Below are 21,764 nucleotides of genomic sequence, written 5' to 3'. Positions count from 1 at the left end.
TCTCGCCGACTAAAAGGTATCACAAAAACATCAGAAACAGATCATCTCTCATCATCTGCACCAAATAATAGAAAAAAAAAAACTTTCGGAACCCAAGGAAAGAAGATGTCACCGATCGCTCACTTTTTAGCCTCGTAAATCCATCCCGTCCTTCGAACCTCATCCTCCTCATCTTTCCCTCGTCCCTGCCTTTCCAACTCCCGTACAAGCGGCAAGACCTCCCGTCCAAAAGCCTCCACTTCCTCTTCATAATGCAAGAAAGCCGTTAGGATGATATTCACTCCCAGACTCTTCAACATGACGATTCGCTCCGCGATCTGCTCTTTCGTACCAATTAACTTGGTTTTGAAACCATCATTGTATTGCACTAGATCCTCCATTGATGAGTTCGCCCACATGCCGCTCTTGTTCTTCGTCGAAGAGCCTGCGTTGGCGACTTGTTGGCGGAAACCTTCGACGGCTTCATGGTTGGCTTTGCCTTGAATTTCCGCCAAGACGCGGAGAGCTTCCTCTTCGGTTTCTCTGCAGATGACAAAAGCGTTGAGTGCGAAGCCGACTTCTCCCTCACGGTTGTTCTTCTTGGCGCGGTCTTTCACGTCGTGGATTTGAGCGCGGAAGCCTTCAAGAGTGTTGCCGTTCATGAAGTAGTAGTCTGAAGCACTACCGGCGTTCTCCTTTGCGTCGTCGGAGTTGCCTCCTTGGAAGATCTCGGGGTATGGACGGCCGGGGAGGTTGAGAGGCTTAGGCTTGAGAGGGTAATCGTGGAATTGGTAGAAATCTCCCTTGAAGGTGAAGGAGTCTTGTGTCCAGATTCCCTTGAGACATTGGATGAATTCCTTGGATCTGCGGTATCGTTCGGCGTGATCGAGCCACCATTGGCCGATGCTTGTGAATTCGAGCTTGAACCAGCCAGAGACGACGTTGACGGCGACACGGCCGTCGGRGATGATATCGAGGGATGCGCAGGCTTTGGCTGCGATGGCTGGGTTCCATGGCCCCGGTAGAAGTGCCACGATCAGCTTCAGTCTTTCGGTCTTCATGAGTAGGGCCTGGGAGAGAGTGAGAGGCTCATGCTGGTTGTCTGCTCCGTAGCCCGCCATGAAGCGAATCTGAGAGAGGGCGAACTCAAAGCCCACCCGCTCAGCAGTTTGTGCGTATTTGATGTTTGATTTATGATCCCAATATGTGCGCTGTGCGATCTTGGAAATGACCAGCCCTCCACTCACGTTGGGAACCCAGTATGCGAATCGCACACGATCGGGGTCGGAGTTGAGCGAGTCGGCGTAGGAGAAGTCGGCGGAAGTGTGATCGAAAGACTTGGATGCAATACCGTTTGGAACGACGCCATTGGAGGGAGAAGGAGTGGAGTCCTTGGATTCGTTACCAACGGCCACCACGATGCGCTTACCGCCAATGGTGCCAGTGCGCATGCGGTCGAGAGCGTCGTTGATTCCTGCAAGACCGCCTTGAGCAACTTCAACCTCGGGCAGTCTGAGGCTCTTTTCCACAAGAAGTTTCTCCAGCCAAAGAGAAATGGCTTCTCCGACCGAAGGAGCTTCGTGGAAGATCTTGATGGGAACTTTGTGATGGACAACTCCTCTGCCGACAGATTTGGGCAGACCGGCAAGACCCAACAAGTGGGACTTCAAACCGGAATCGCTTTGAGAGAGAGCGTCTTGAAGGGATGTGGCGGATTCCTTGCCGTTGCAGTCGAAGCCGAATCGGAGCTTGCCTCCAGTGACCGCCTTGAGGATGTCAACAGCACGCTTGTCGTCGTACTTGTCGACCATGAAGTCAGCGCCGAGCTCTGAAAGACGAGTGCCACCGCGGGCAATGTCCGCAATGCAGGCGACCTTCAATCCAGCGTGCTTGGCGAGTTGGAGAGCAACCTGCCCGGTCATGCTGTTGGCTCCCCAAATCGCAATCCACTCGCCAGGTTGAGGGCGCTCCGAGGTGGGGATACCCGAGAAGATCTCATCTCTGATGTCCTCGGGCACTTCTCTTGGGTCGAGACCTCGCACAAGTTGGACGAGATCTGGTCCTTGAGGAGCATTTCTCAGTGATGAAAAGTCGACGCCGAAGCTGATTCCCAAGCTGACAACCGCCGCAACCCAAGCCACACCCAACGCCGCACCCTCCTTGACATCCACGCCTTGAGGTATCCGTGAGACATTGTAGTCTGTGGTGACGACATATTCTTGGTATGCCGCTTTGCGCACATCTCTGTAGTCGGTGGATGGACCGAACACCACATCTCCTTGCTTGATGTGAGAGTCTGTGCGAGCTGTGCGGACGACGATTCCTGCAAAGTCTCGGCCATTGACCCATGGGTAGCTGGGCTGGGAGAAGCCGTAGTCTGCACCTTTCCAGTCGACTGGGTTCAAGCCAATGGCAAGAACTTGTACGAGAATCTCCCTTTCGCCTTGCAGCTCGGGAATGTCCTTGCTCTTCTCCAACTTGTACTTTTGTCGCGGACCGTGCAGGAGAAGCAGGTCTTGTTGAGGAGCGTCGAGACGGAGGAACTCGTCGTTGTGGAGGGAGTGGCCGTTGCCGTTGGTGTGCGAGTTCGGGCTGCCGTGGCCATTGGTGTGTGAGTAGCCATTGCTGTTACCGTTGGTGGTGGGAGTTGCGGTGCCGCTGAGAGAGGAGAAGCTCTTTGGCGAGGAGACTTTGGAACGTCCGCAGTCGTGGTCGGGGCGGAGGGAGAGGAAAGGTCCCGAGTTGAGGGAGGAGGGCATCTTGGTGAGCAATCTCTGGGCGAGGAGGAGGGTAAGAAAGATCAATGCAGTGAGGGAGAGGAGGAGGAGAGGGTGCGATGATAGAACGACCGCCTGTATGTCAAAATCAAGGGTGGAGAGGAATGACGAGGGAGACGGAGGTGAGGGATGGTTCATGGGAAGGAAAAAGGTGTCGGCGAAAGAAGCGAGAGTAGAGAGCACTTATTCCTCACGCCGGCGATCATCGAACAATTGTCGCAGCCGATCGCCCCAATAGTCGACCCCGAGGCGTTGGTCCGCGTCGTCGTTGGACGTGTCGTTGGTGCATTGCCGGATGGCGTGCTCGCCAACCCCGCCTCTTCGCAAAATCCTGGGCCAAATAGTCCATCACGTCAGAAAGTTACTTCCTCTGCTAAGACTTGCACGCGATTTGAGTGCTGGAAGAGGTGATACCTAACTTGGCAGTTGGGGATCCCGATGGTAACTGCACTGGCTTGTCCACGTATCGCGCAGTGTTGAGACGTTGTGTAGAACAGTCGTCTTTAACGGTATTGTCTCTGTTTTAACCATCTTCAACCATCTTCCCCAGATGGACATGTCCCCTTCTTTGACAGCTTCCCCCACGTGTTCGCTGCATCCTCCCTGCGTCCCCACCTGTCACTTGGCGTTGTAACGACTCGACATTTCGATGCAGGTCGTTGGCGTAGGAAGGAGGACCGACATGACATCGTACGGGCGTTGGTCGATGCCATCTAGAATATATCGTCCGGGTGGAAGATCAAAAGCCTTCTCCTCGGTCCGCACTTCTCAATGATATAACCAAGGCTTCATGATGTTGCGTACACTTCATGTCAGTAGTACAGTCACAGCAGCAACGTGTCCGTTGCGAATTTCTTCTCTGGTTTGACATCGTCACCTCATGCTCTCATCTCGCAGTTGCATCCTTCCAAAGTCGTGGGAAAACTTGCCGGGCTCGGGCTTTGACTTTGACCGCCTCCATTTCTGGTGACTTTTCGTTCCGTCTCTTCACCTGTTTCCCATCTTGTAAAGATCATGGGGATTCTGCGACGACATTCTGTGAAAAATTGTATGATGCTTCTTCAATGGTTATGAGTCTCGCGATGCCTGTCCAGCAATCGATCGCATTTGACGACGAATGTCCTGGTCCAACTCGCCTTGCGACCGCCGTCCTGGATGAACAAGATCTGCCTAGGTACTCTCATATTGGAACAAGGACATTCATCGCAGTTCTTGCTCCTTGAATGCCAACAGGAAAAGATACTTAGTCGCAGCGTACAAGAGCGAAGCCGTCTCACCTCATCACTCGCTCTTCCTTCTTTGACCTACAATCCCACCACTTTCACACCCGACACAGCTTCCTCTCATCCCGGACCTGATCGGCTGGCTTGATCCTCAACTTCTATTTCTCGTCCTCAGTTGCAGAAACAATCACATCCACAACGTCTATTTTTCTCCACTGAATCYTTCAGAAAGAAGACTGAGAGAAGTTCATTGCAAGAATGCCACCGCAAGGCGTACGGGCGCTCCGGCTGCTGGATCTGCCCCGCGAGATAAGAGACAAAATCTACGAATACTCCCGCACTTTCTCCTGGATTGACATCGCCAATATGCCCAAAGAGATCCATCAGCCCAGCATCACCAAGGTCTCCCATCAGATCCGTGATGAAGCTTTGGATGTGTTTTACGGAAGGAATCGGTACGTCGACCTCTTCACTTTGACTCACTTTCTTTCACTACCCCTCTCCCTCTCTCTCCTCTTCCCACCATCTCCTTCTTCAAACTCATCTTCACTTGCTGATGGGAATCTCAAGATTTATGCTCGACCTCCGTAACCACATTCACTCCTCCTATCACCCTCTCACCCCACCTCAAATCCTGACCCGCTGGATCACCGCAATCGGAGATGCCAACACATCCCGCTTACGTATCCTCTCTTTCTACGTCTATAATTTTGCCGTACATTTCACAATCCTCCCTCCCTCCCCTTCCCAACCAATGTCCATCTCCCTCCGATTCAAACAGACTCGCAGCTCCATGGATGTTGCCGATGACGCCGGACCCGCTTATAGCGCCAAGCTGGCCGTCTGGCGAGCGGAAGCTTATCTGCAGAATGCGGTGCAAATGCTGGTCCAGGAAATTGGAGGGAGAGGGTTGGTGGCGGACGATGTGTTGAGATTGGAGAATTTCGTCGAGGATGTGAAGCCGGCTTTGTGTACTAGGAATGGGGTGGGATGGAAAGGTGCGATTCTGACTGGGGATGTGCGGAAGCAGCCAGAGGTGAGGAAACATTTGGAGGCTTGTGCGGAGTGTCGTTACGTGGGGAGACCGCTGAACAGCTGAGGCAATGAGGAGCATTGCGCTGTGGGTTGGAATTGGTTGGGTTTTGAAGCGGCATGAGACGACGACTTTTCCTTTTGATGATGGAATACTGGCAGCACAGCGAGATGGAGAAGCGGCTTTTACTTGGAAGAGATGATCACCAGAATATCATCCCATTGGACTTGCCTTGTGCTCTCCCGGCTTCGGAATTTGGAGTTGATCACACAACCGAAACGGCGCTTCGACTTGGAACCTGGCTGCTGATCTGGCATAAGCTCATCTTCAACTCGCCTGCCTGGCAACGATGTTCCGACTTTCATACCAAGCCGGCAGAGAACATTCGCCATGGAAAGGCGGCGTAAATGCAAGGACTGAATCAACTTTGGAAATTCGCAAAGTACGATCTTCAAACTCTTTTCATGGCAATCGCCTTCTWCTACATGTCTTTCCATTCGAAACTGACGCGAATGCCACACGACTTCGAATGAAATTCATTCGCTTGGAGGGGAAATGGTAGAACGGTGCAGCTCTCAGAAAGTGCAGGTTTGTAGTTGAGGTTTTTTGTGGCTGTGATACTAACTACGATATACCATCTTTTCGATTCTTGGATATCTGGGGCTTCAGAAACCCCGGATACAAGAGACCGGTGCGAAGGTATTCTAGGCTTGGGAGGATAGGAGCACTAACGGCGATATCTTTCGGAGACTTCCATTTTAGTGACAGATCTGGCGAAACTCATTATTTCCACGATGCGATTGGGAGCCAAGAGAGCTGGAAATCGAAACACGACTACTACTGAGTCAATCATTTTCTTGAAGTTCTTGGAAGGTGAATATGGATGACTTCTAAGCTGTCCGTTCCGAGATCAGGGTTCGGGTTGGCTTGCCCACAGTGGCTTTGAGGTTGGGGTTGGATATGTTTGATTCTGAGTCRGGAATATGCGGTATTTGGCTTTCCTTTGCTGGAGAATTGATGTGTATGCATCATGGATTTGGGAAGTCAAGTCTACACACACTGCGCAGTACATGTTTGGAGTCCGGGAAAAGGCACCGCTGACCATACCTCTCAGTTTTCTTGGCCTTGAACCCTCCGTTCGCATCTTGGAGTTCTTCGACCACTTCCTTCTTGCATCCAACACTATCCAGCCATCTTACTCTTCTTAATGAAGTCCATTCAAATTTTTTCCTTTGTCCAAAACCAGGATATGGACGATCGAGCCCGGATATGTAATCCGCATCCGGCACTCGCGAAGGAGACAAAGCCGCAAAAATGTCAAACTGGCTTGGGAACCTCTCGAGTTTAGGAATACTCTGCGCATCTCCAATATTACAGCTCGAAATTCAAAATGGGGCGACCGACTCGAGCGGCCGCCAAAGATTTGGCGACCTGGAATTATGCTGAAAATCGTAAACGGCAAGCTGGCGAGGACATTTGGCAACCGCCGCCGGCTAAGAAAAGGAGACAGAAACAGCCAATTGCGAATGCGGCGCAGCAAGCTTTGGCTGCTGGGCCTGTGGGAGGTGCTGGACCTGTCATAGCTGCTGGACCTCCAGCTGCACCGGTTGACGGAGGGGGAGATGATGGAGATGACGGAGGGGATGAAAATGGAGATGATGAAGACGACGGAGGGGATGAGAATGGAGGCGGCGATGATGGAGGCGATGATGGAGGCCGCGGCGAGAATGGTGAGATACCGGCTGAACCTGGTGATGACTCTTCCTCCCTTGAAGACAGCGACGATTCACCGGAGCCTATTCCACCTCCCCCCGTCGATCCTCGATCTGCCGTCCAGCAAGCGGTGACTGATGGAGCATCCAACGCTTTCGAAATATACCGGACAGTCATCCATGATCGAGATGACAGTGATATGTGCTATACTATCATGCATCAACTTTTGAATGCACATGGGTCGGGCGTTGATTGGGTAATCGCATGGCCGATTGATGTCTATCTCACCCGAGGCATTGATTTCCCAACCATATGGTCCAACAGGGCTTTACCTGCTGAACCGTTGGATGACTTGGAACAGCTGATACAAGGCTGGTTCAATGCTGTGGGAATGTACCTGCCGGGTGGACCTAATGAACCTCCGCCTGCAGTGGCGCTCGTCACTCAGTTGGCGGATCATTTCGCCAACGCAATGCAGATTGTCAATGATTTCGGGATTAGACTGATACCCCCGATCTACGATCCGGCATCCACCCAACAATTTTACATTGATACCGTCAGGGGTTTGTTCGAAACCGTCGAGAATTGGCGGAATGAAATCGCTCTCATGGTGGTGCGCATGGGCGAGGAAGCCGGAGATGAACTGAGAGAAGCCCTCCGAAACAAGGCACCTGGCTTCAACGCTGGAGTGGCCCCTCTAGCGAGGCCGGAAAGAGATGTCAGCCGAATATGGTGGTCTTCCTTGACCGCTGACGTGAACCTCGAACGAGGGGAAGGCTCCGCGGGGTGGTTTGACGCTTTACATGACTATGCGCTCAAATGTGGAGATCGTCATAATCAATATGCTCTGCCAAACCCGCTCACTCCAATAACGGACTACATGAACCGCACAATCACTTATGCTGCCTTCTGTACTGCTCTCGAGACGCATACTATCACACTCCGTGTGGCTTGCATTGTATCTGTCGGAGTAACGTGGCGAGACTTCATACAGCAAGGACCAACGCTTCTCGTCCGATCGCAGCGGTACGACGAATATCGGCAGATGATCAGTATTGTCGACGGAGGTCGATGGCCTTATTACCCCTCCACCCAGGCCGAATTCGACCAGTTATGGCGAAATGTAGACCTGCGGCAGAGGGTTGACGTATCCGTCGAGGACCTTGCCCAGTTCGAAGTAGTGCGAGCTGCGGCTCTGAATGCGATTGCCGGAAAGAAGTTTGTCCAATTGCCAGCCCTGGATGGTATCGCCACGGAGCGATTCCTAGATGACGCCCAATTCCGACTTGATACTGAAGACCAATATGAAGTCTTATGTCTGTGGGATATTGCACAACAAAGGAAACTCGAACTTGGGCAGGAAACGATAACTCACACCGCCCTATTCGCCCAAAGGTTCCTGCCTGAATTTGCAGTGGGACCATTATATATGGAGCGTGATGCTCAATGGCGTGATTTCGCAAGGAGAGTGGATGCTCTAGTCAATGCTCCTCTTTCCCTGAACACGAAAGCTCGATTCAGAGACATTTCCCATCGTGTGTTGGACTTTCGCACCAGGTTCGGTTTCCTCCTGATGGACGGCCGCATTCGTCAAAATCCCTTGGATGATGTGTTTTGTCTCTCTCTTGTCCTGGATATGGAAAGGGAGATGACCGCGAAAGCAGATGAGATTTGGACCTTCTACGAAACCACGGTCTACCGCGCCGACGACCCGAATGATATGTTCCTGCAGAATCTACGCCGAGATCGTCGTGATCAACTCAAGAGGAGAGGTTTGGATTATCCGCTACACGAAGAAAGTCCGAACGTCGCGCTGAGTAGAGGCGCACAAGTGGCCTTCGATTTAGGGTTTGGAGGAGACCGTAGCGGTATTGCCGGCCACTGGCATTTCCAGGGCACGACTGGAGCAGGAGGTTTCGGTCATGCTGGGCTATGGTATCAGTATAGCAACACTGGTGCGGTTCTGGATCGAATGATTGTCAAAGAGAGTTATTTGGACGACAACTTCAATGTGGCAACGTACTGGGTTGGGGAGATGTGTCGTCGAGTTGTGAAGGAGGAGGATATCAGTGGATACTTATCTAATCTACCGGGCTGCGATAATACCGTGGCTTCGCAAGGATATGGTGTTTACGAGGGTCGGAGAATGCACAGAGTGTAAGCGATGTGACTCTGGATTGATGTGAAGTATGCTGACCTTCTTGCAGGTACATGGAGTATWGTCGACACGGCGATCTCGACAGCCTCATCAGACGTTACAGAAGTCTCAGTGCGCAGAATCGTGTGGCGAGCGATGGCACGCCCTTGGTGTAGTGAGTACTTGATCGAGCTTTGATCGCAGTGTTTGGAGCTGATGGTTGATATAGTGAGCTACCTATAAGGCTACTCTGGGCTGTCATCGACGCACTAGTCTCTGCCTTGTCATATATGAAATTCGGAACGGATGTTGCTCCGGCTGTGGCCGGCCATGTTGCAATCATTCATCGCGACTTCAAGCCTCCAAACAGTAAGCTCGCAGCAACAAATAGCCCAAGCGGAACGCTGACATGATCGTATCTAGTCTTTCTCGCAGATGCACATGCTACCAATTGGACAGGTATCCCAACACCTAAACTGGGCGATTTCGGACAAGCGACAAGGATGACAGACGGCGATGCTTTCGACGTCGGAATGGGAACTCGAGGCTTTACCGCTCCTGTAAGTTGCAACACATACATCCCATTCTCCCACAATAAACTCTAACTCTCCCTCACAGGAAGCGATTGCATACGCCACTGTAGGCCGCACAGCTCGCGCAGCTCTAAACCCCATGGGCCCTCAAGCCGACATCTGGGCTCTAGGAAGAACAATGCATGCACTCATGTCCCTAACCCCCAACTACCCTATCTTCGATTACAACACCGAGCTGACCCAGGCGGAATTAATGGCCGGCTGCTCGTCGGAGTGTCCCCGGGAACTCATTATTTTGGTCGCGCGGTGTTTGAATAAGACTGCTGCTGAACGACCTACGATTGAGGAATTGCGGGAGAGTGTTGATGGGAGGATTTTTAGGGGTGGGGGGGATTGTAGGACTGCTGGGCCTGGGGATGATGAGGTTGAGGTTTTGGATTTTATGAGGGATGTTTATGTTGCTTTTGCGAATCCACCGTAGTAAGCGTGATGTGGACGACTCATGGTGCAGAGAATGGATCTGTCAAGGCGTGAATATTTCTTGAATTTGAAGGCTTGTTGGAATGGATATTATGGATGTCTGGGTTTATCTGTTGGTAGATGGGATGTGATGGCCACTTTTTAGGTGCGTAGTTCTGAATGCGAAGGCTTCATGCATGGATGAGACTCCGGCACAGTCGCCTCCCTTCCTACATGTACTGTGTTATCCTATGAGGATGGGCTGTGTGCTAAGCTTAGAGAAACGTCCACCAAAGATCCGTGATGTTCCCAAAGTCCGCAGTGTTCAAAAGATCTGCAGTGTTCAAGAGATCCGCGATGTACAAGAGTCCGCAGTGTTCAAAACCTGCAACGGCCCTCGCACTTTGAGCGGCTTGCCGTAGCTCCGGTTCCGGAATCCTTTATCGTAGGTACGGTATCTGCGCAGTAGTCCTATCTTGGCGGAATCCTCGGGAGTTTGTTCGGCCCAGCATCCCAGCATGGTCAAGTAAGTGAATGATTGAACCCTTCGAGCACATTATATTCCGAGCACGCATTTCCAAATCCAAGCAAAGGATATCATGTGTCTTCAAATCCAACTTCAAGAACATGCCGGGATGTAAAGATGCCGAAATCCCGTACAAGCTGCATGATTTTCCCGAATCCACATGTTGGCGATATAGATCTTGGCATGTTTAGGGTTAGCATTCTGTGCTACATCGGCTATCCTTGCAACGGTTTGCAGATCTTTCTCCACAGGTGTGGGAACACGTGCGAGGCTGACCTCGCTCACCATCTGACAACTTGTGTATAACAACAAAAGCGCCAGCGAGAAAAATTGTAGACGGAACCAAGAATCGAAACCAGGCGATCCAAGCAGTGCAGTACAGCGAACATGGCGGAATCAACTACAGATGTTGTCATCGTCGGAGCTGGGCCCGCGGGTATGATGGCCAGCATGTATTTTGCTGAAATGGGCATACCGTTCCGTATCATCGACAAGAGAGGAACCAGGACTCTCAACGGTCGAGCAGATGGTTTTCATACCCGCACCCTCGAAATCTGGGAGAGTTTCGGGATTGCAGACAAGGCGCGAAAGCATGGAGTTCCTCTCGGACAATTTTCCATGTGGAATCCAGATCCCAATAACGAGGATGGAGGAATTGTTAGGAATAGGGATCTTGCGAGAGGAGTTGGTCAGACGAATGTTGTGATGGAGGAGCAGGCTGGGACGAATGAGAAGCCTTGGGCTATTCATCAGGGATTTATTGAAGCTGCTATGATTGAGGCTACTCGTGTGCGAGGAGGTGCTAGAGTTGAGAGAGGAACTGTCCCTGAGTCGATTCTGCTGGATACGGATCTCTCTGCTGAGTATCCCGTCTTGGTCAAGGTGCGGCATATGCTGAAATCGGAGGTTGCATCTCCTCGAACTGGGGCGCATAGTATTGCCGAGGATGGGAGTTTGAAGCCGGAGCGAGGTTTCATTGATGCGTTTGGAGGGGATCCACATGAGATTTCTTCGAGTGTTGGTGGCAAAGAAGGTAGCGTTGAGACAATCCGGGCCAAGTACGTTATTGGAGCCGACGGTGCACACTCTTGGGTGCGTAGAAGTCTCGGTCTGAGCATGGAAGGAGAAACCACCGATGCCATTTGGGGCGCCATTGGTGAGCGGTTGGATTCTTTGAGACGATGCTCATAGCTTTCGCTGACCATTCTGCAGACATCAAACCGCTTACAAACTTTCCCGACGTTCGCAAAGTCACGAACATCTTCTCTCGGCATGGATCTGCGCTGTTGATTCCTCGTGAGCTCGGTCTCGTCAGAGTATATGTTCAGCTGCCAGATGACTACATCCTTCGAAAGGGGTATGAGCCTGAGGAAGGCGTGAGCGATATCATGTCCACAGCCCGGAAGATTCTGGCTCCGTACACGATGGATTACAAGTACTGCGACTGGTTTACAATCTACGCAGTTGCACAGAGGATGTGTAAGACCTACTCTGTCTCCAATAGGATATTCCTGGCAGGTGATGCCGTGCACAGTACGTTGTTCTCATCCGAAGCATTGATACATCGCTGACATATGACAGCACACTCGCCAAAAGGAGGTCAAGGTCAAAATGTCTCACAGCAAGACACGTACAACCTCGCCTTCAAAATCGCTGCAGTACTACGAAACCAAATGTCTCCATCGATTCTCTCAACCTACCAAACGGAGCGACTCCCCGTCGCATACGAACTCATTGAGCTCGACCAGATCCAAGGCAAAATCATGGACAGTCGAAAAGAACCTTCAGCAAACGACATCAAGCTCATGGTCGATCGTCTTCTCAAGCAGAACGGTACGGGTGTGATGTACTCTCCAAACGCTTTAATTGCCGGTCCTGAACAGACGAATCAAGAAGCTGCCAAGAAGCTCAAACTTGGGATGCGAGTACCCAATACTTCCGTCTTCAACCAATCGAATGGTGTGGCTACTAACGTACAGTCTCTGCTTGAATCCACGGGATCCTGGAGAATCCTTGTATTYGCTGGCGATGTCACGAAAGCTGAGCAGCTCGAGAGGATCAACAACTTGAACGAAGACCTTGACGTCTTGATCCACAAATACCCATCAGCTTCAACACGACAGCCGGAGAAGTTTGCGGAAATCTTGACTTTCCATTCTGCGAATATCAATGACGTCGATTCGAAGGTTTTCCATTCAGCTTTCTTCCCGCATGATGCTGTGGATGGGTATAATTATGATACCATCTTTGGAGATTTCACGGATCTTGCGGAGGAATGTACGGGTGGAGCTTACAGGGCATATGATGTTGATCTTGAGCAAGGCGCTCTGGTGCTTGTTCGGCCTGATCAGGTTGTTGCTTGGGTTGGATATTTGAGGGATTTAAGTGTGATGCGGGATTGGTTGGCTACTTTTATGATATCGAAGGACGTGAAGTTGAATGGGGTTTTGAAGGAGAATGGTGTGCAGGACGGCTCGCAGAATGGTTTGCCGAACGACCTGCAACATGGCGTACATGCATAACTTTGATATCATATGTCAATGTATCTTTCTCTTTGCAACGAAATCATTTGATACAGTACAATTTCTTTCTACCATGACACAGAATGGCGTCCGTCGATCTCACAGGAAGTCGCATCGAGCCTTGAATGGTCTATCAAAGGCCTTCTTGCCTACCGATGGCGATGTAAAGCTACTGCTTTCATCCTCAGGGATGACGATCAAAGTGGCCTGGCTTCACTTTCGGAGTTGAGCTTCGCAACATATCACGAGGACCTGGGAGGGATCGGAACTTTCACTTTCGTCTCTGCAGAAAATGAGAGTTCCGCAAATCCCTTTCTATCAATCGAACTATGCAGATTCCAAAGGATCAAATTGCGGACTCAATCCGATTCTCCTGTTCACTGCCTATCGGACCAAAGAATTTCGTAGTCTTGAGCTGCCGTCCCGCAGTATAAATTTGTATTGCCACGGTAGATAAACCATGAGAGAATGAATGGGATAGAAGGTAGAGTGTCGACTTGTGCTGCATCTTGGGTATCGAGATGTAAAAATCGAGCACGGTATGTAATTTGCCAGCGGCGGAGTCCTGGACGAAGTGAAGCTCGGTCTTTGTTAGTGTCAATCGCAGTGCCCGGAATGGCTACACGGATGCTAGCTGGCAAGGTGCACAGTCTCGTCAACGTCATTTCCGAAGAAGGTCACTGCCAGTGGAGTGGTGAAGTCGCCTTCTGCATGTGTTGACCACCCAATACATAGAAAGTCTCCTCCACATTCAAGAGAGACGAGTGCTGATTTTTTAGATTCCCCTACGGGCTTTCCGTAGGACTGGTATTGGTCAAAGTATGAGTACCGTATGAATAGAGCTTGACAATCTATTGAATAGACATGATCGAGACTTGATTCCGTGGAAGCTGGGGCTGAGCGGCAAGGATATTTGATATGCACCTTCGTACTATCTCCCAGAAAATGCCAATCTTCACCCAGTTCAAGTTCCAGATATTTCGGCTGCGTCACCTTCGCCGCCTCACTCCGTACCAGGTAACAAGAGATTGTGTGCTTACCGATCTGAAAACGCGTGAGAAACGACAACGAGAGAGGCGTGAAATGATGAGCTCTAGGACTGAGCATGAAAGCCTACTCAAACCCCGGCAGCGGTCTCATCGTAAAGTATCTGCCATCCGGAAGATCCTGTGAGCGGCGAGCAACAGATCCATGACGACCACGCCCAGGAATCACAGTAGACTCCTCTTCCTCTTCCTCTTCCTCTTCCTCTTTCTCTTCCTCTTCCCGCTTCTACTCCTCAGCGGAGGCAGCAGCAGCCACCTCCAAGAATGAGCGTGGTAGTCCACTTGAGTTCTGGCCGCAATCCCTTCGCAGAGGATTGATCACGCGAGGTTTCCGGCAGGCGACGAGCAATAGGGTCATACCCTGCAACCGCAGCAGATTCCTCTTCGTCTTCTTCTTGCCCCTTAGCAGCCGCGGCGATAGCAGAGCCCGGAAGCGATGGAGGATCGCGGAAGTCAAGGCACCAGAGTCGTCGAAGTCGTCGTCGCCGTCATTGATGGCGGCGGCAGCAGGTGATACGTGGGCTCCATCTTCTGCTCCTTCTTCCTAGGTCGTCTCGTGGTGGTGGTGGGTGGAAGACCGCGGGCCTCTGCGTCGGCGCGAGAGATCTTGGGAAATCGTAGGCGTTTTGATGCTGGGTTGTGGCCCAGTCGTATTATCAACCCGAAAACAAGATTCCAGTCATGTCTATTCCTTCACTTTTCCCGCAGCAGTGTAAGGCACTCTCATCACCCTCTGTTCTGCTCTGAAGGTTGTTGGCTCTTCCTCAAACCTATAACAACATGCCAAAGATGTCCTCACCTCCAGCAACATCGAAGGTTTTGACGATCGGTGCAGTTCAATCGGCTACTAGCATTCTTGCAAACTGCGTCTCATCCCACTTCCACCCACAGCAAGACCAGCGCCAGCGTCGCGCTCAACTATCGGGGCAATTCAATCGGCCACTAGCATTCATGCAGACGGTATCTCATTCCCACTTCCACCTCCAGCAAGACTACCTCCGGCAAGACCGGCGCCAGCGTCGCGCTCAACTATCAGCGCAGTTCAATCGGCCATAACCAGTCTTGCAGACGGTATCTCATCCCCACTCCTACCTCCGACAACACCGACACCGGTGCCGGCGTCACGCTTAACTATCAGCGTAGTCCAATCGGCCACTACCATTCTTGCAGATGGCCTTCTGACCAAATCTTGTGAACTCGCAGAGCTGTGGATATGGGAAATCATCAACAAAAGCAGCGCCCTGAACTGCTCTCTCGCACGATTAACGGCCACTATGCTAGTAGTAGGGATCCTAATAGGCTCCAAATTATCAAGCCTGTAGAGAGAGCGAGGCCTCGAAATATTATGGAGATGAGTGAAGATGCCTTGTCCTGACGGATAATCCACATATCGACAGCTCTGAGGAGTTGAGAATTATCCATTTCTATCATGTCCATTTCTCCGTTTTCCCTCCGACAAGAACGCGAGCTTTTATTGATAGAGTGCGCTTCACTATAGCACAGAGTTCGTGGAGCGATGGTGAGAGTCATGTTAAAATGCATAATAGACAAGCGAAATGGTCATCCATGTTGGTGGGAGGCTTTCGCTCTATTAAAATTTCCCAGATTAAGAATTCTCTGATTTTTCTCTGTGCCCATTTCTCCACTCTTTTCCCAACGAGACAGAGAGCTATTATGGGTAGAGTGCACTCATCTATAGCATAGATCGCGTACAGCAACRCTGAGAGTCACAGTAATATGCATGATGGACAGGCGAATTGCTCGTTCAAATTTGTGGWGGCTTTTATTTCATCGAAGTCTTTCCAAATCGAGAATTCTCAAAGTTTCCTCTAGGTCCATTTCTCCAATCCCTTCCCAACAACACAGCGAGCGATTGTTCATAGGGTGCACTTATCTATAGCATAGACCGCGTACAACAACAGTGAGAGTCACAGTAACATGCATAATAGACAGGCGAATATTTGTGCTGCTTTTATTTCATCGAAGTCTTTCCAGACCGAGAATCCTCCATGTCTATGTCCATTTCTCCAATTCGTTCCCAGCAATACAGTGAGCATTTATGGATAGAGTGCGCTCATCTATAGCATAGATTGCTTAGAACAACAGTGAGAGTCATAGCAGAGGACAATAGATAACGAATAGGCGGAACGGTTATTCGATTGGTGTAGAACTATTACTCCAACGAAATCTTTCCAAATCGAGAATTCCCTATTTTTTTCCCAATGTCCATGTCCATTTCTCCAATTGTCCCTCAACAAGAAAGCGACTTATTGTTAATAGAGTGCACTCAGCAATAGCATARACCGCGTAAAACAACAGTGAGAGACACAATTGGGGACAATGGAGAGTAAAAACAGGCAGAACGGTCATCCAATTAGTGTGGAGCTATTGCTCCGTCGAAATCTTCCCAAATCGACAATGTTCATTTTTCCCCATGTCCATGTTCTTCTCTAGTACTCCCTCAACAATACAGCGAGCTATTGTAGATAGAGTGCACTCAACAACAGCATAGACCGCGTGAAACAACAGCGAGAGTCACAGGAGACAATGGATAGTGAAACAGGCGGAACGGTCATTCGATTGGTGTGGAGCTATTGCTCCAGCGGAGCCCTCACACACGCAGAACAGACACAAAAAACTCCCCCCCAAAACTCCCCCCCAGCACACAACACGCAGCCCCAAAAAAAAATCCCTTCACGGGTTGTTGTTGGTGGTGGTGGTGGTGTTGGCGGCTGCGGCCGCCGCCGCATGCAAGGCCGCCACCTCTCTCGCCAGGAGGTCATTCTCCGCCTCCGCCTCCGCCAGAGTCACCGCCATTCCCGCCGAGATCAGCCTCTCCCTCTCCAGGAGCCGGTCCAGATGCACAACTTCGCCCTGAGAGCGACGGAGCTCCTCGTCCTTCTCGAGCAGCAGGCGCACCAGCGCCGCGTGCTCCTGCTCCACTACGAGCGAGTGTTAGCGAAATTCACGTTGAGAAGCTTGCTGGATGTGAACTTACTGTCGTCGCAGGTCTGACAAGCCATTTTGGCTGYTACTGCTGCTGCTGGTGTTGCTGTTGGTGTTGCTGTTGTTGCTGTTGTTGCTGCTGTTGCTGCTGCTGTTGTTGTTGCTGCTGCTGATGTTGTTGCTGCTGCTGATGTTGTTGCTGCTGCTGTTGCGGCGGTGGTGGTGGTAGTGGTGGTGGTGATGGTCGATGTTGTGTCGATGGAGAAGCGAAAGTGAAGCTGAAAGAACAGAATTTATATAGTAAAGGCGCTAGTACCACCAATTCTAACCCCAGAATGACCCTGCATGTCAAGAAACAGGCAACAATGCCATCAAAAGCCCACAATAAGATCACGCGCTGCCAGCTCGCGATGTCAACTTGAGCGGCAGATTGTCCCTGAAGTGCAGCACCTCCTCCGTGTCAGGCATCCTATTCCTGAAGGATACACCAGAAGGGTGATCAGTTGAAGTGGTATGCTCCCGAATGTCACTCCACATCTCTGCACAGTCTGCTCTATCTGCAGGAAGCTCTGCTAAACATCTCTCAACCAGATTACAGAGCTTCGCTGTGTGAAGGGGTCGTACCCAACTCTTGAATTTGAGGTTGGGAACCCCCTCCGCGTACGTGTATGCATCCTCTTCCTTCACGTGCTCGACGTTCATCAGGGACAACATGATACGCCCAACTCCCCACACGTCAGCGGCCGTCGTGGTTGGCTGTCGGTCGAACCTGGATACAACGCCCTTGGCCTCGTAATCGAATTGCTCCTGGGAAAAAAGTCAGCGGTGGCACGGCGGTGAATACACACAAGAACCTCTTACCGGTGCCTTCCAACCAGGCGTGCCCTTGCTCGTTTTCTCGGAATCTTTGTCTGTCTCTAAACAAGCCAGTCCGAAATCGCCAAGCTTTGCTTTCGGGAGTTGAGGCCACTCGAGTGGGCTGGAACGAGCTAGAAAGACTGAGATGGCGATGTGAGCAAGACACCTTCTGAAGGGCAATGAACAGGAATCAGCTTACCGTTGGGATTCTTGATGTCCAAATGCATCATGCGTTCAAAGGTCTCGTCTTTGCGCGGCGTGGGAGGCGATCCGCCTGGCAAACATCCATCGCGCATCAGACACAAGGCACCGATCAAAGATTCAAACACGGCCCAGAGCATTCGAGTTGGAATCGCACTAGAACAAGAGTCAGTCAACTTGGGATACCAACAAGAGGAGGGTCATGCTTACACTATCGCCCCGGAATTTCTGCCTGCTACGATGTGCTGCTGCAGTATAAAGAGCAAGTCTTCATGCTGGCAATACTCCATATACAATCTGTACATCTTGATGCCCTCATAGATTGCATATGCTCTCGGCTTTGTGATACAAGATCCACCTGGCAGCTCAGCAAGATACTTGGCGAAGAAGTACTCTTTGGGACGGCGAAGATCGACGTCTCCAATCCACCAAGTTGGATCATCCCACGCCGTCGTGTATGGCGTGTATGCCTCTTTCACAATCAAACGATCAATAACGTTGTTGTTCTCATCGATCTGATGCCAGCTGCTGACTTGACCGAAACCACCTTTACCGACATTCCCCTGGAACTTCCAGGTACCTTTCAAGCCACTTCGATCAGTTCCACTACCTCTTGCTCTTGGATCTTTATCAGATTCAAGTATAACAGGCAATTTCCAAGGTGCAAAGTATGGCCCTCCTTTACGGATGTTGGTTTGCAGCGTCCCAACAAGGGCTTCGTATGCAGGCCTCTCCTCTTCGTTCACAGCCACGTGTTGAAACTGCGTACAAGCTTTCTTTGCCGCCGAAGACATCCTCTTTCTCACCGAACGCGTGAGCGCGGCGAAGTTCTTTTCGGAATACACAAAGTTTCCCCGCGAGGATCTCGGCCTTACAAAGGCTCCAAAGATTTCCACAAGCCCCTCTACTTCCTGATGCAGATCTCGGAATCGACCAGCGAGCACACTTGAAGGATCTGGAGCCTCGAATGTATCTCGCAGCTTCTCCCACATCATCCTCCAATCTTCCTGTTCTGGTCCATAGATAGGTCCATTATCGGATCTTGCCTTGTCCCACATGCGTGTCTTTGCAGCAATGAGGTCAGACCGCTGCATGTACATGTTGGGATTTCTGATGGCAAAGCTGTCCCAGATCGGACCCCAGTACGCCAACTCGTACTCAACGAAAGCCGGTCCAAGGACTTCAAACACATATTCGGCTGCTCCGACGCCCGGAAGAAGAATCGGAGGAGCCACAAAGATTCCACTGCCGGCCAGAATATGAGCCATGTTTGAAAGCCGGCGGAACTCTGCTGCTACAGTCGATGGAAGCCCCAGTGCATTGAGACGTCTTTCGATGCTCAGCCAGAGATGCTCTCTTGGACGACGATTCTCCAGACCATACGCCCAGCCCGCTTCGACATGAGTGTGCATTATCGTAAACCTTGACTTGAGCTTCCCGCGTTCATCTTGATCGGTGGTTTCGCCGAGGACTCCCTTCCACCTTTCATAAACTTGGTCGACGCTCATTTGGAGCTCAATTTCAAGCGCTTTCCACATGGTGTCGCAAAAATCTTTACAATCAAAATTTGATCCTTCGACTCTCTTGGGCTGTGGAAGTTGCAGCGTTCCGTAGCGTGTGAAAAGCTCTTCCACGTAGAGAAGGATTGCATCATACTGCACTTGATCTTCAGTCGTAGGTCTCCCTGCAGCAAACTTCTTCCCCATAAGTCTCCATTGAAGACGAAAGTCCCATCCTCCAGGTGACATTGGACGACGCTCACCGCTCTCAGATTCCAAAATTGTCTCTTTCTCCAAGTTGTTCGCCTCGGAAATGTAATCCTGGCCCCATTTCCGACAAGTAGCGTACTTCTTCACCAAACGGGCATCATTGTTGATGCTCTCCAATGCCGACCATGTCACCCTCTTCAATTGATGTAAGAAGCGAGCAACAGTGGCATTGACACCTTCCGCCCCCGAGCTAAATAAAGAAGGCAAAGTCTGAAACGAGTACAGCGATCCAGCTTTCTTAGCATCTTCACAAAGCGAAGCAAAACTTCCAATATCATCTCTCGACGCACCAATGACCTCCAACTCCCTCGCCCTAGATCTTCGACTTTCCACTTCCGCCTGCGAATATGGATCATCCCAGTCTCCGCCAAAATCCACACCGCACTTGAGATATGTATCAATCGGCCAGGCATGCTGCCAAATTTCGCCCGGGCCATATTTTTTGAGTAGTAAAAAGACCATTTCGAAACAATCCTCTGAATCGGATCTTTCTTTGCTCATGATGCCTTTAACGTATCGTGTGCAGAAGTTGCTGATGCCTAACTGAGCTAAATCGTCGTTTCCTAGGGCATCGTGCGGTAGCTGGAACATCGTGCGGACCGCGTATTCGGCTGGTCTTGCATCTTCGGGAGATAGAGGTTGTGTTTGTTCAATAGTGTCGGATTCGCCGTCCAGAGCAGCTGCATCACTGTCTCTTGGAGATGTGAGCTGTAAAGATGCCATTGGCAAGGCTCCTACGCTGTCCCTCGAAGAAATAGCGCCCGCTCCAGCAGCCGAAGATGACGTTGACCTCCTGGGAGATTTCCTCGCTGACTGTGGCTCCGGAGTCGATGCTCTCTTGACGCCGTACATTGGTGATCCGACCCCACCGCCTGGCGATGTTGCGTTCCGGCTCGATCTTCTCCTATCTGCGCCACCGCCTGCGCTGCTTAATGGGAGATTTGACATGATTATTGTTTTGAAGCAATAAATTCTTGATGGATGGTCTGTGGATGTGGATCCAAGACGGAACTCTTGTATTTGTTCTTTGTTAGAAATGGGACTTCATGGAGAATACCGCATCGGGACGAATGTCGATATTGACGCTTTGGGACCCCCCCCCTTTGTTCTTCGAACGAACTCATCAAACGCATCCGAATGAAGAATTTCTGTGGGAAGGTCACAGCTTGAGGAAAGCCGGTGGGATTTCCGGAGGTACGATAAATTCTGTGCTGCCGGCGCTCAATGCTCGTCGGTAGGGACTGCTTCTGTCGAATCCTCGCCAGAGTCGGGCATCAGTTCCGCATCTCAGATTCATGTGTCGATCATCGTTCAGATGTCCAAGGTCGCCGAGATGGAAGTGAAGGCCAGGAGAGGCACGGGATAGCGGCAGTCAGGTCTTCTAGGCGGGCGCCATCTACCTACGCAGAGCTTCCCGATCGATACTCTGCGCAGGATGAACGATGATTTGATCCTCTTACCGCGACTCATAACAGAAAGCGGAAAGTTGGGCATAGATGAGCCAGTACCCGCAGAGCCGGTATTGGGAGAGAGAGTGCAGAGTCCAGGTAGTTGGGATGGCCTAGAAGGAAATAGGATTTTGGATCTTCTAATTGAGTGATCTTGGCAGGTGGAGAGCTTTTCCTGAAATGCTTCGAAGTGCCTTCGTGTGTGCATGGGAGATTCATCGCGATGAGGAAGGACTCTTGCTTCGCTAGATCGGAAATCTGGAGTACGCATGGAATCGTCATTTGCTATCTCGGTATCATGTCTGTCTCGGATGCTTCTGTCTGTCTTCTATCAGCAGGACAAGCCTCCCCAGTTTACAGCAATGTCGCAAAATGGTATTGTTCCCTGCTTCTCCAGCTCGTTCGACTACATCGTATGTGAATAAGGCGAATATTGCCCAATGACCTGAGTATTGGTGTGGGAACTTTGCTATTCCATTCAGTCGGCTTTGTGGAGGCGGGATAATAAGGTCTATCGGCATCCAGTAAAGGGCATTTGGTTATGGTTCTGCTCCCACTGAACGGAATGTTATTGCTGTGAGAAATGCAACGAAT

The 21,764-nt window shown here is 50.9% G+C and overlaps 6 protein-coding genes; 3 read left to right on the top strand and 3 right to left on the bottom strand.

The window, feature by feature from the left end:
* Positions 1 to 119: 119 nt before the first annotated feature.
* RCC_08037 (related to sulfonate monooxygenase) lies at positions 120 to 2,738 on the bottom strand (the record flags this gene model as incomplete). Its single annotated transcript, XM_023773289.1, has 1 exon — positions 120 to 2,738. The coding sequence occupies one exon, from the start codon at positions 2,736 to 2,738 to the stop codon at positions 120 to 122; it is 2,619 nt and encodes an 872-aa protein (XP_023629057.1).
* A 1,499-nt stretch (positions 2,739 to 4,237) lies between these two features.
* Positions 4,238 to 5,078, top strand: RCC_08036 (uncharacterized protein; the record flags this gene model as incomplete). XM_023773288.1 has 2 exons in its annotated part: positions 4,238 to 4,434; positions 4,550 to 5,078. 2 exons carry the CDS (start codon positions 4,238 to 4,240, stop codon positions 5,076 to 5,078), a joined length of 726 nt encoding a protein of 241 aa, XP_023629056.1.
* Positions 5,079 to 6,402: 1,324 nt separating this feature from the next.
* RCC_08035 (uncharacterized protein) lies at positions 6,403 to 9,876 on the top strand (the record flags this gene model as incomplete). XM_023773287.1 has 5 exons in its annotated part: positions 6,403 to 8,882; positions 8,933 to 9,037; positions 9,092 to 9,231; positions 9,286 to 9,422; positions 9,481 to 9,876. The coding sequence occupies 5 exons, from the start codon at positions 6,403 to 6,405 to the stop codon at positions 9,874 to 9,876; spliced, it is 3,258 nt and encodes a 1,085-aa protein (XP_023629055.1).
* Positions 9,877 to 10,767: 891 nt separating this feature from the next.
* Positions 10,768 to 12,902, top strand: RCC_08034 (related to phenol 2-monooxygenase; the record flags this gene model as incomplete). XM_023773286.1 has 3 exons in its annotated part: positions 10,768 to 11,536; positions 11,593 to 11,913; positions 11,962 to 12,902. 3 exons carry the CDS (start codon positions 10,768 to 10,770, stop codon positions 12,900 to 12,902), a joined length of 2,031 nt encoding a protein of 676 aa, XP_023629054.1.
* A 3,740-nt stretch (positions 12,903 to 16,642) lies between these two features.
* Positions 16,643 to 16,971, bottom strand: RCC_08033 (uncharacterized protein; the record flags this gene model as incomplete). XM_023773285.1 has 2 exons in its annotated part: positions 16,643 to 16,890; positions 16,947 to 16,971. 2 exons carry the CDS (start codon positions 16,969 to 16,971, stop codon positions 16,643 to 16,645), a joined length of 273 nt encoding a protein of 90 aa, XP_023629053.1.
* Positions 16,972 to 17,284: 313 nt separating this feature from the next.
* Positions 17,285 to 20,670, bottom strand: RCC_08032 (uncharacterized protein; the record flags this gene model as incomplete). XM_023773284.1 has 4 exons in its annotated part: positions 17,285 to 17,701; positions 17,756 to 17,892; positions 17,952 to 18,109; positions 18,164 to 20,670. 4 exons carry the CDS (start codon positions 20,668 to 20,670, stop codon positions 17,285 to 17,287), a joined length of 3,219 nt encoding a protein of 1,072 aa, XP_023629052.1.
* Positions 20,671 to 21,764: the final 1,094 nt, after the last annotated feature.

This window comes from Ramularia collo-cygni, assembly GCF_900074925.1.
Source record: "Ramularia collo-cygni strain URUG2 genome assembly, contig: RCC_scaffold13, whole genome shotgun sequence".
In the NCBI taxonomy this organism is placed as follows: Eukaryota; Fungi; Ascomycota; class Dothideomycetes; order Mycosphaerellales; family Mycosphaerellaceae; genus Ramularia; species Ramularia collo-cygni.
This window is presented reverse-complemented; position numbering and strand designations above follow the sequence as displayed.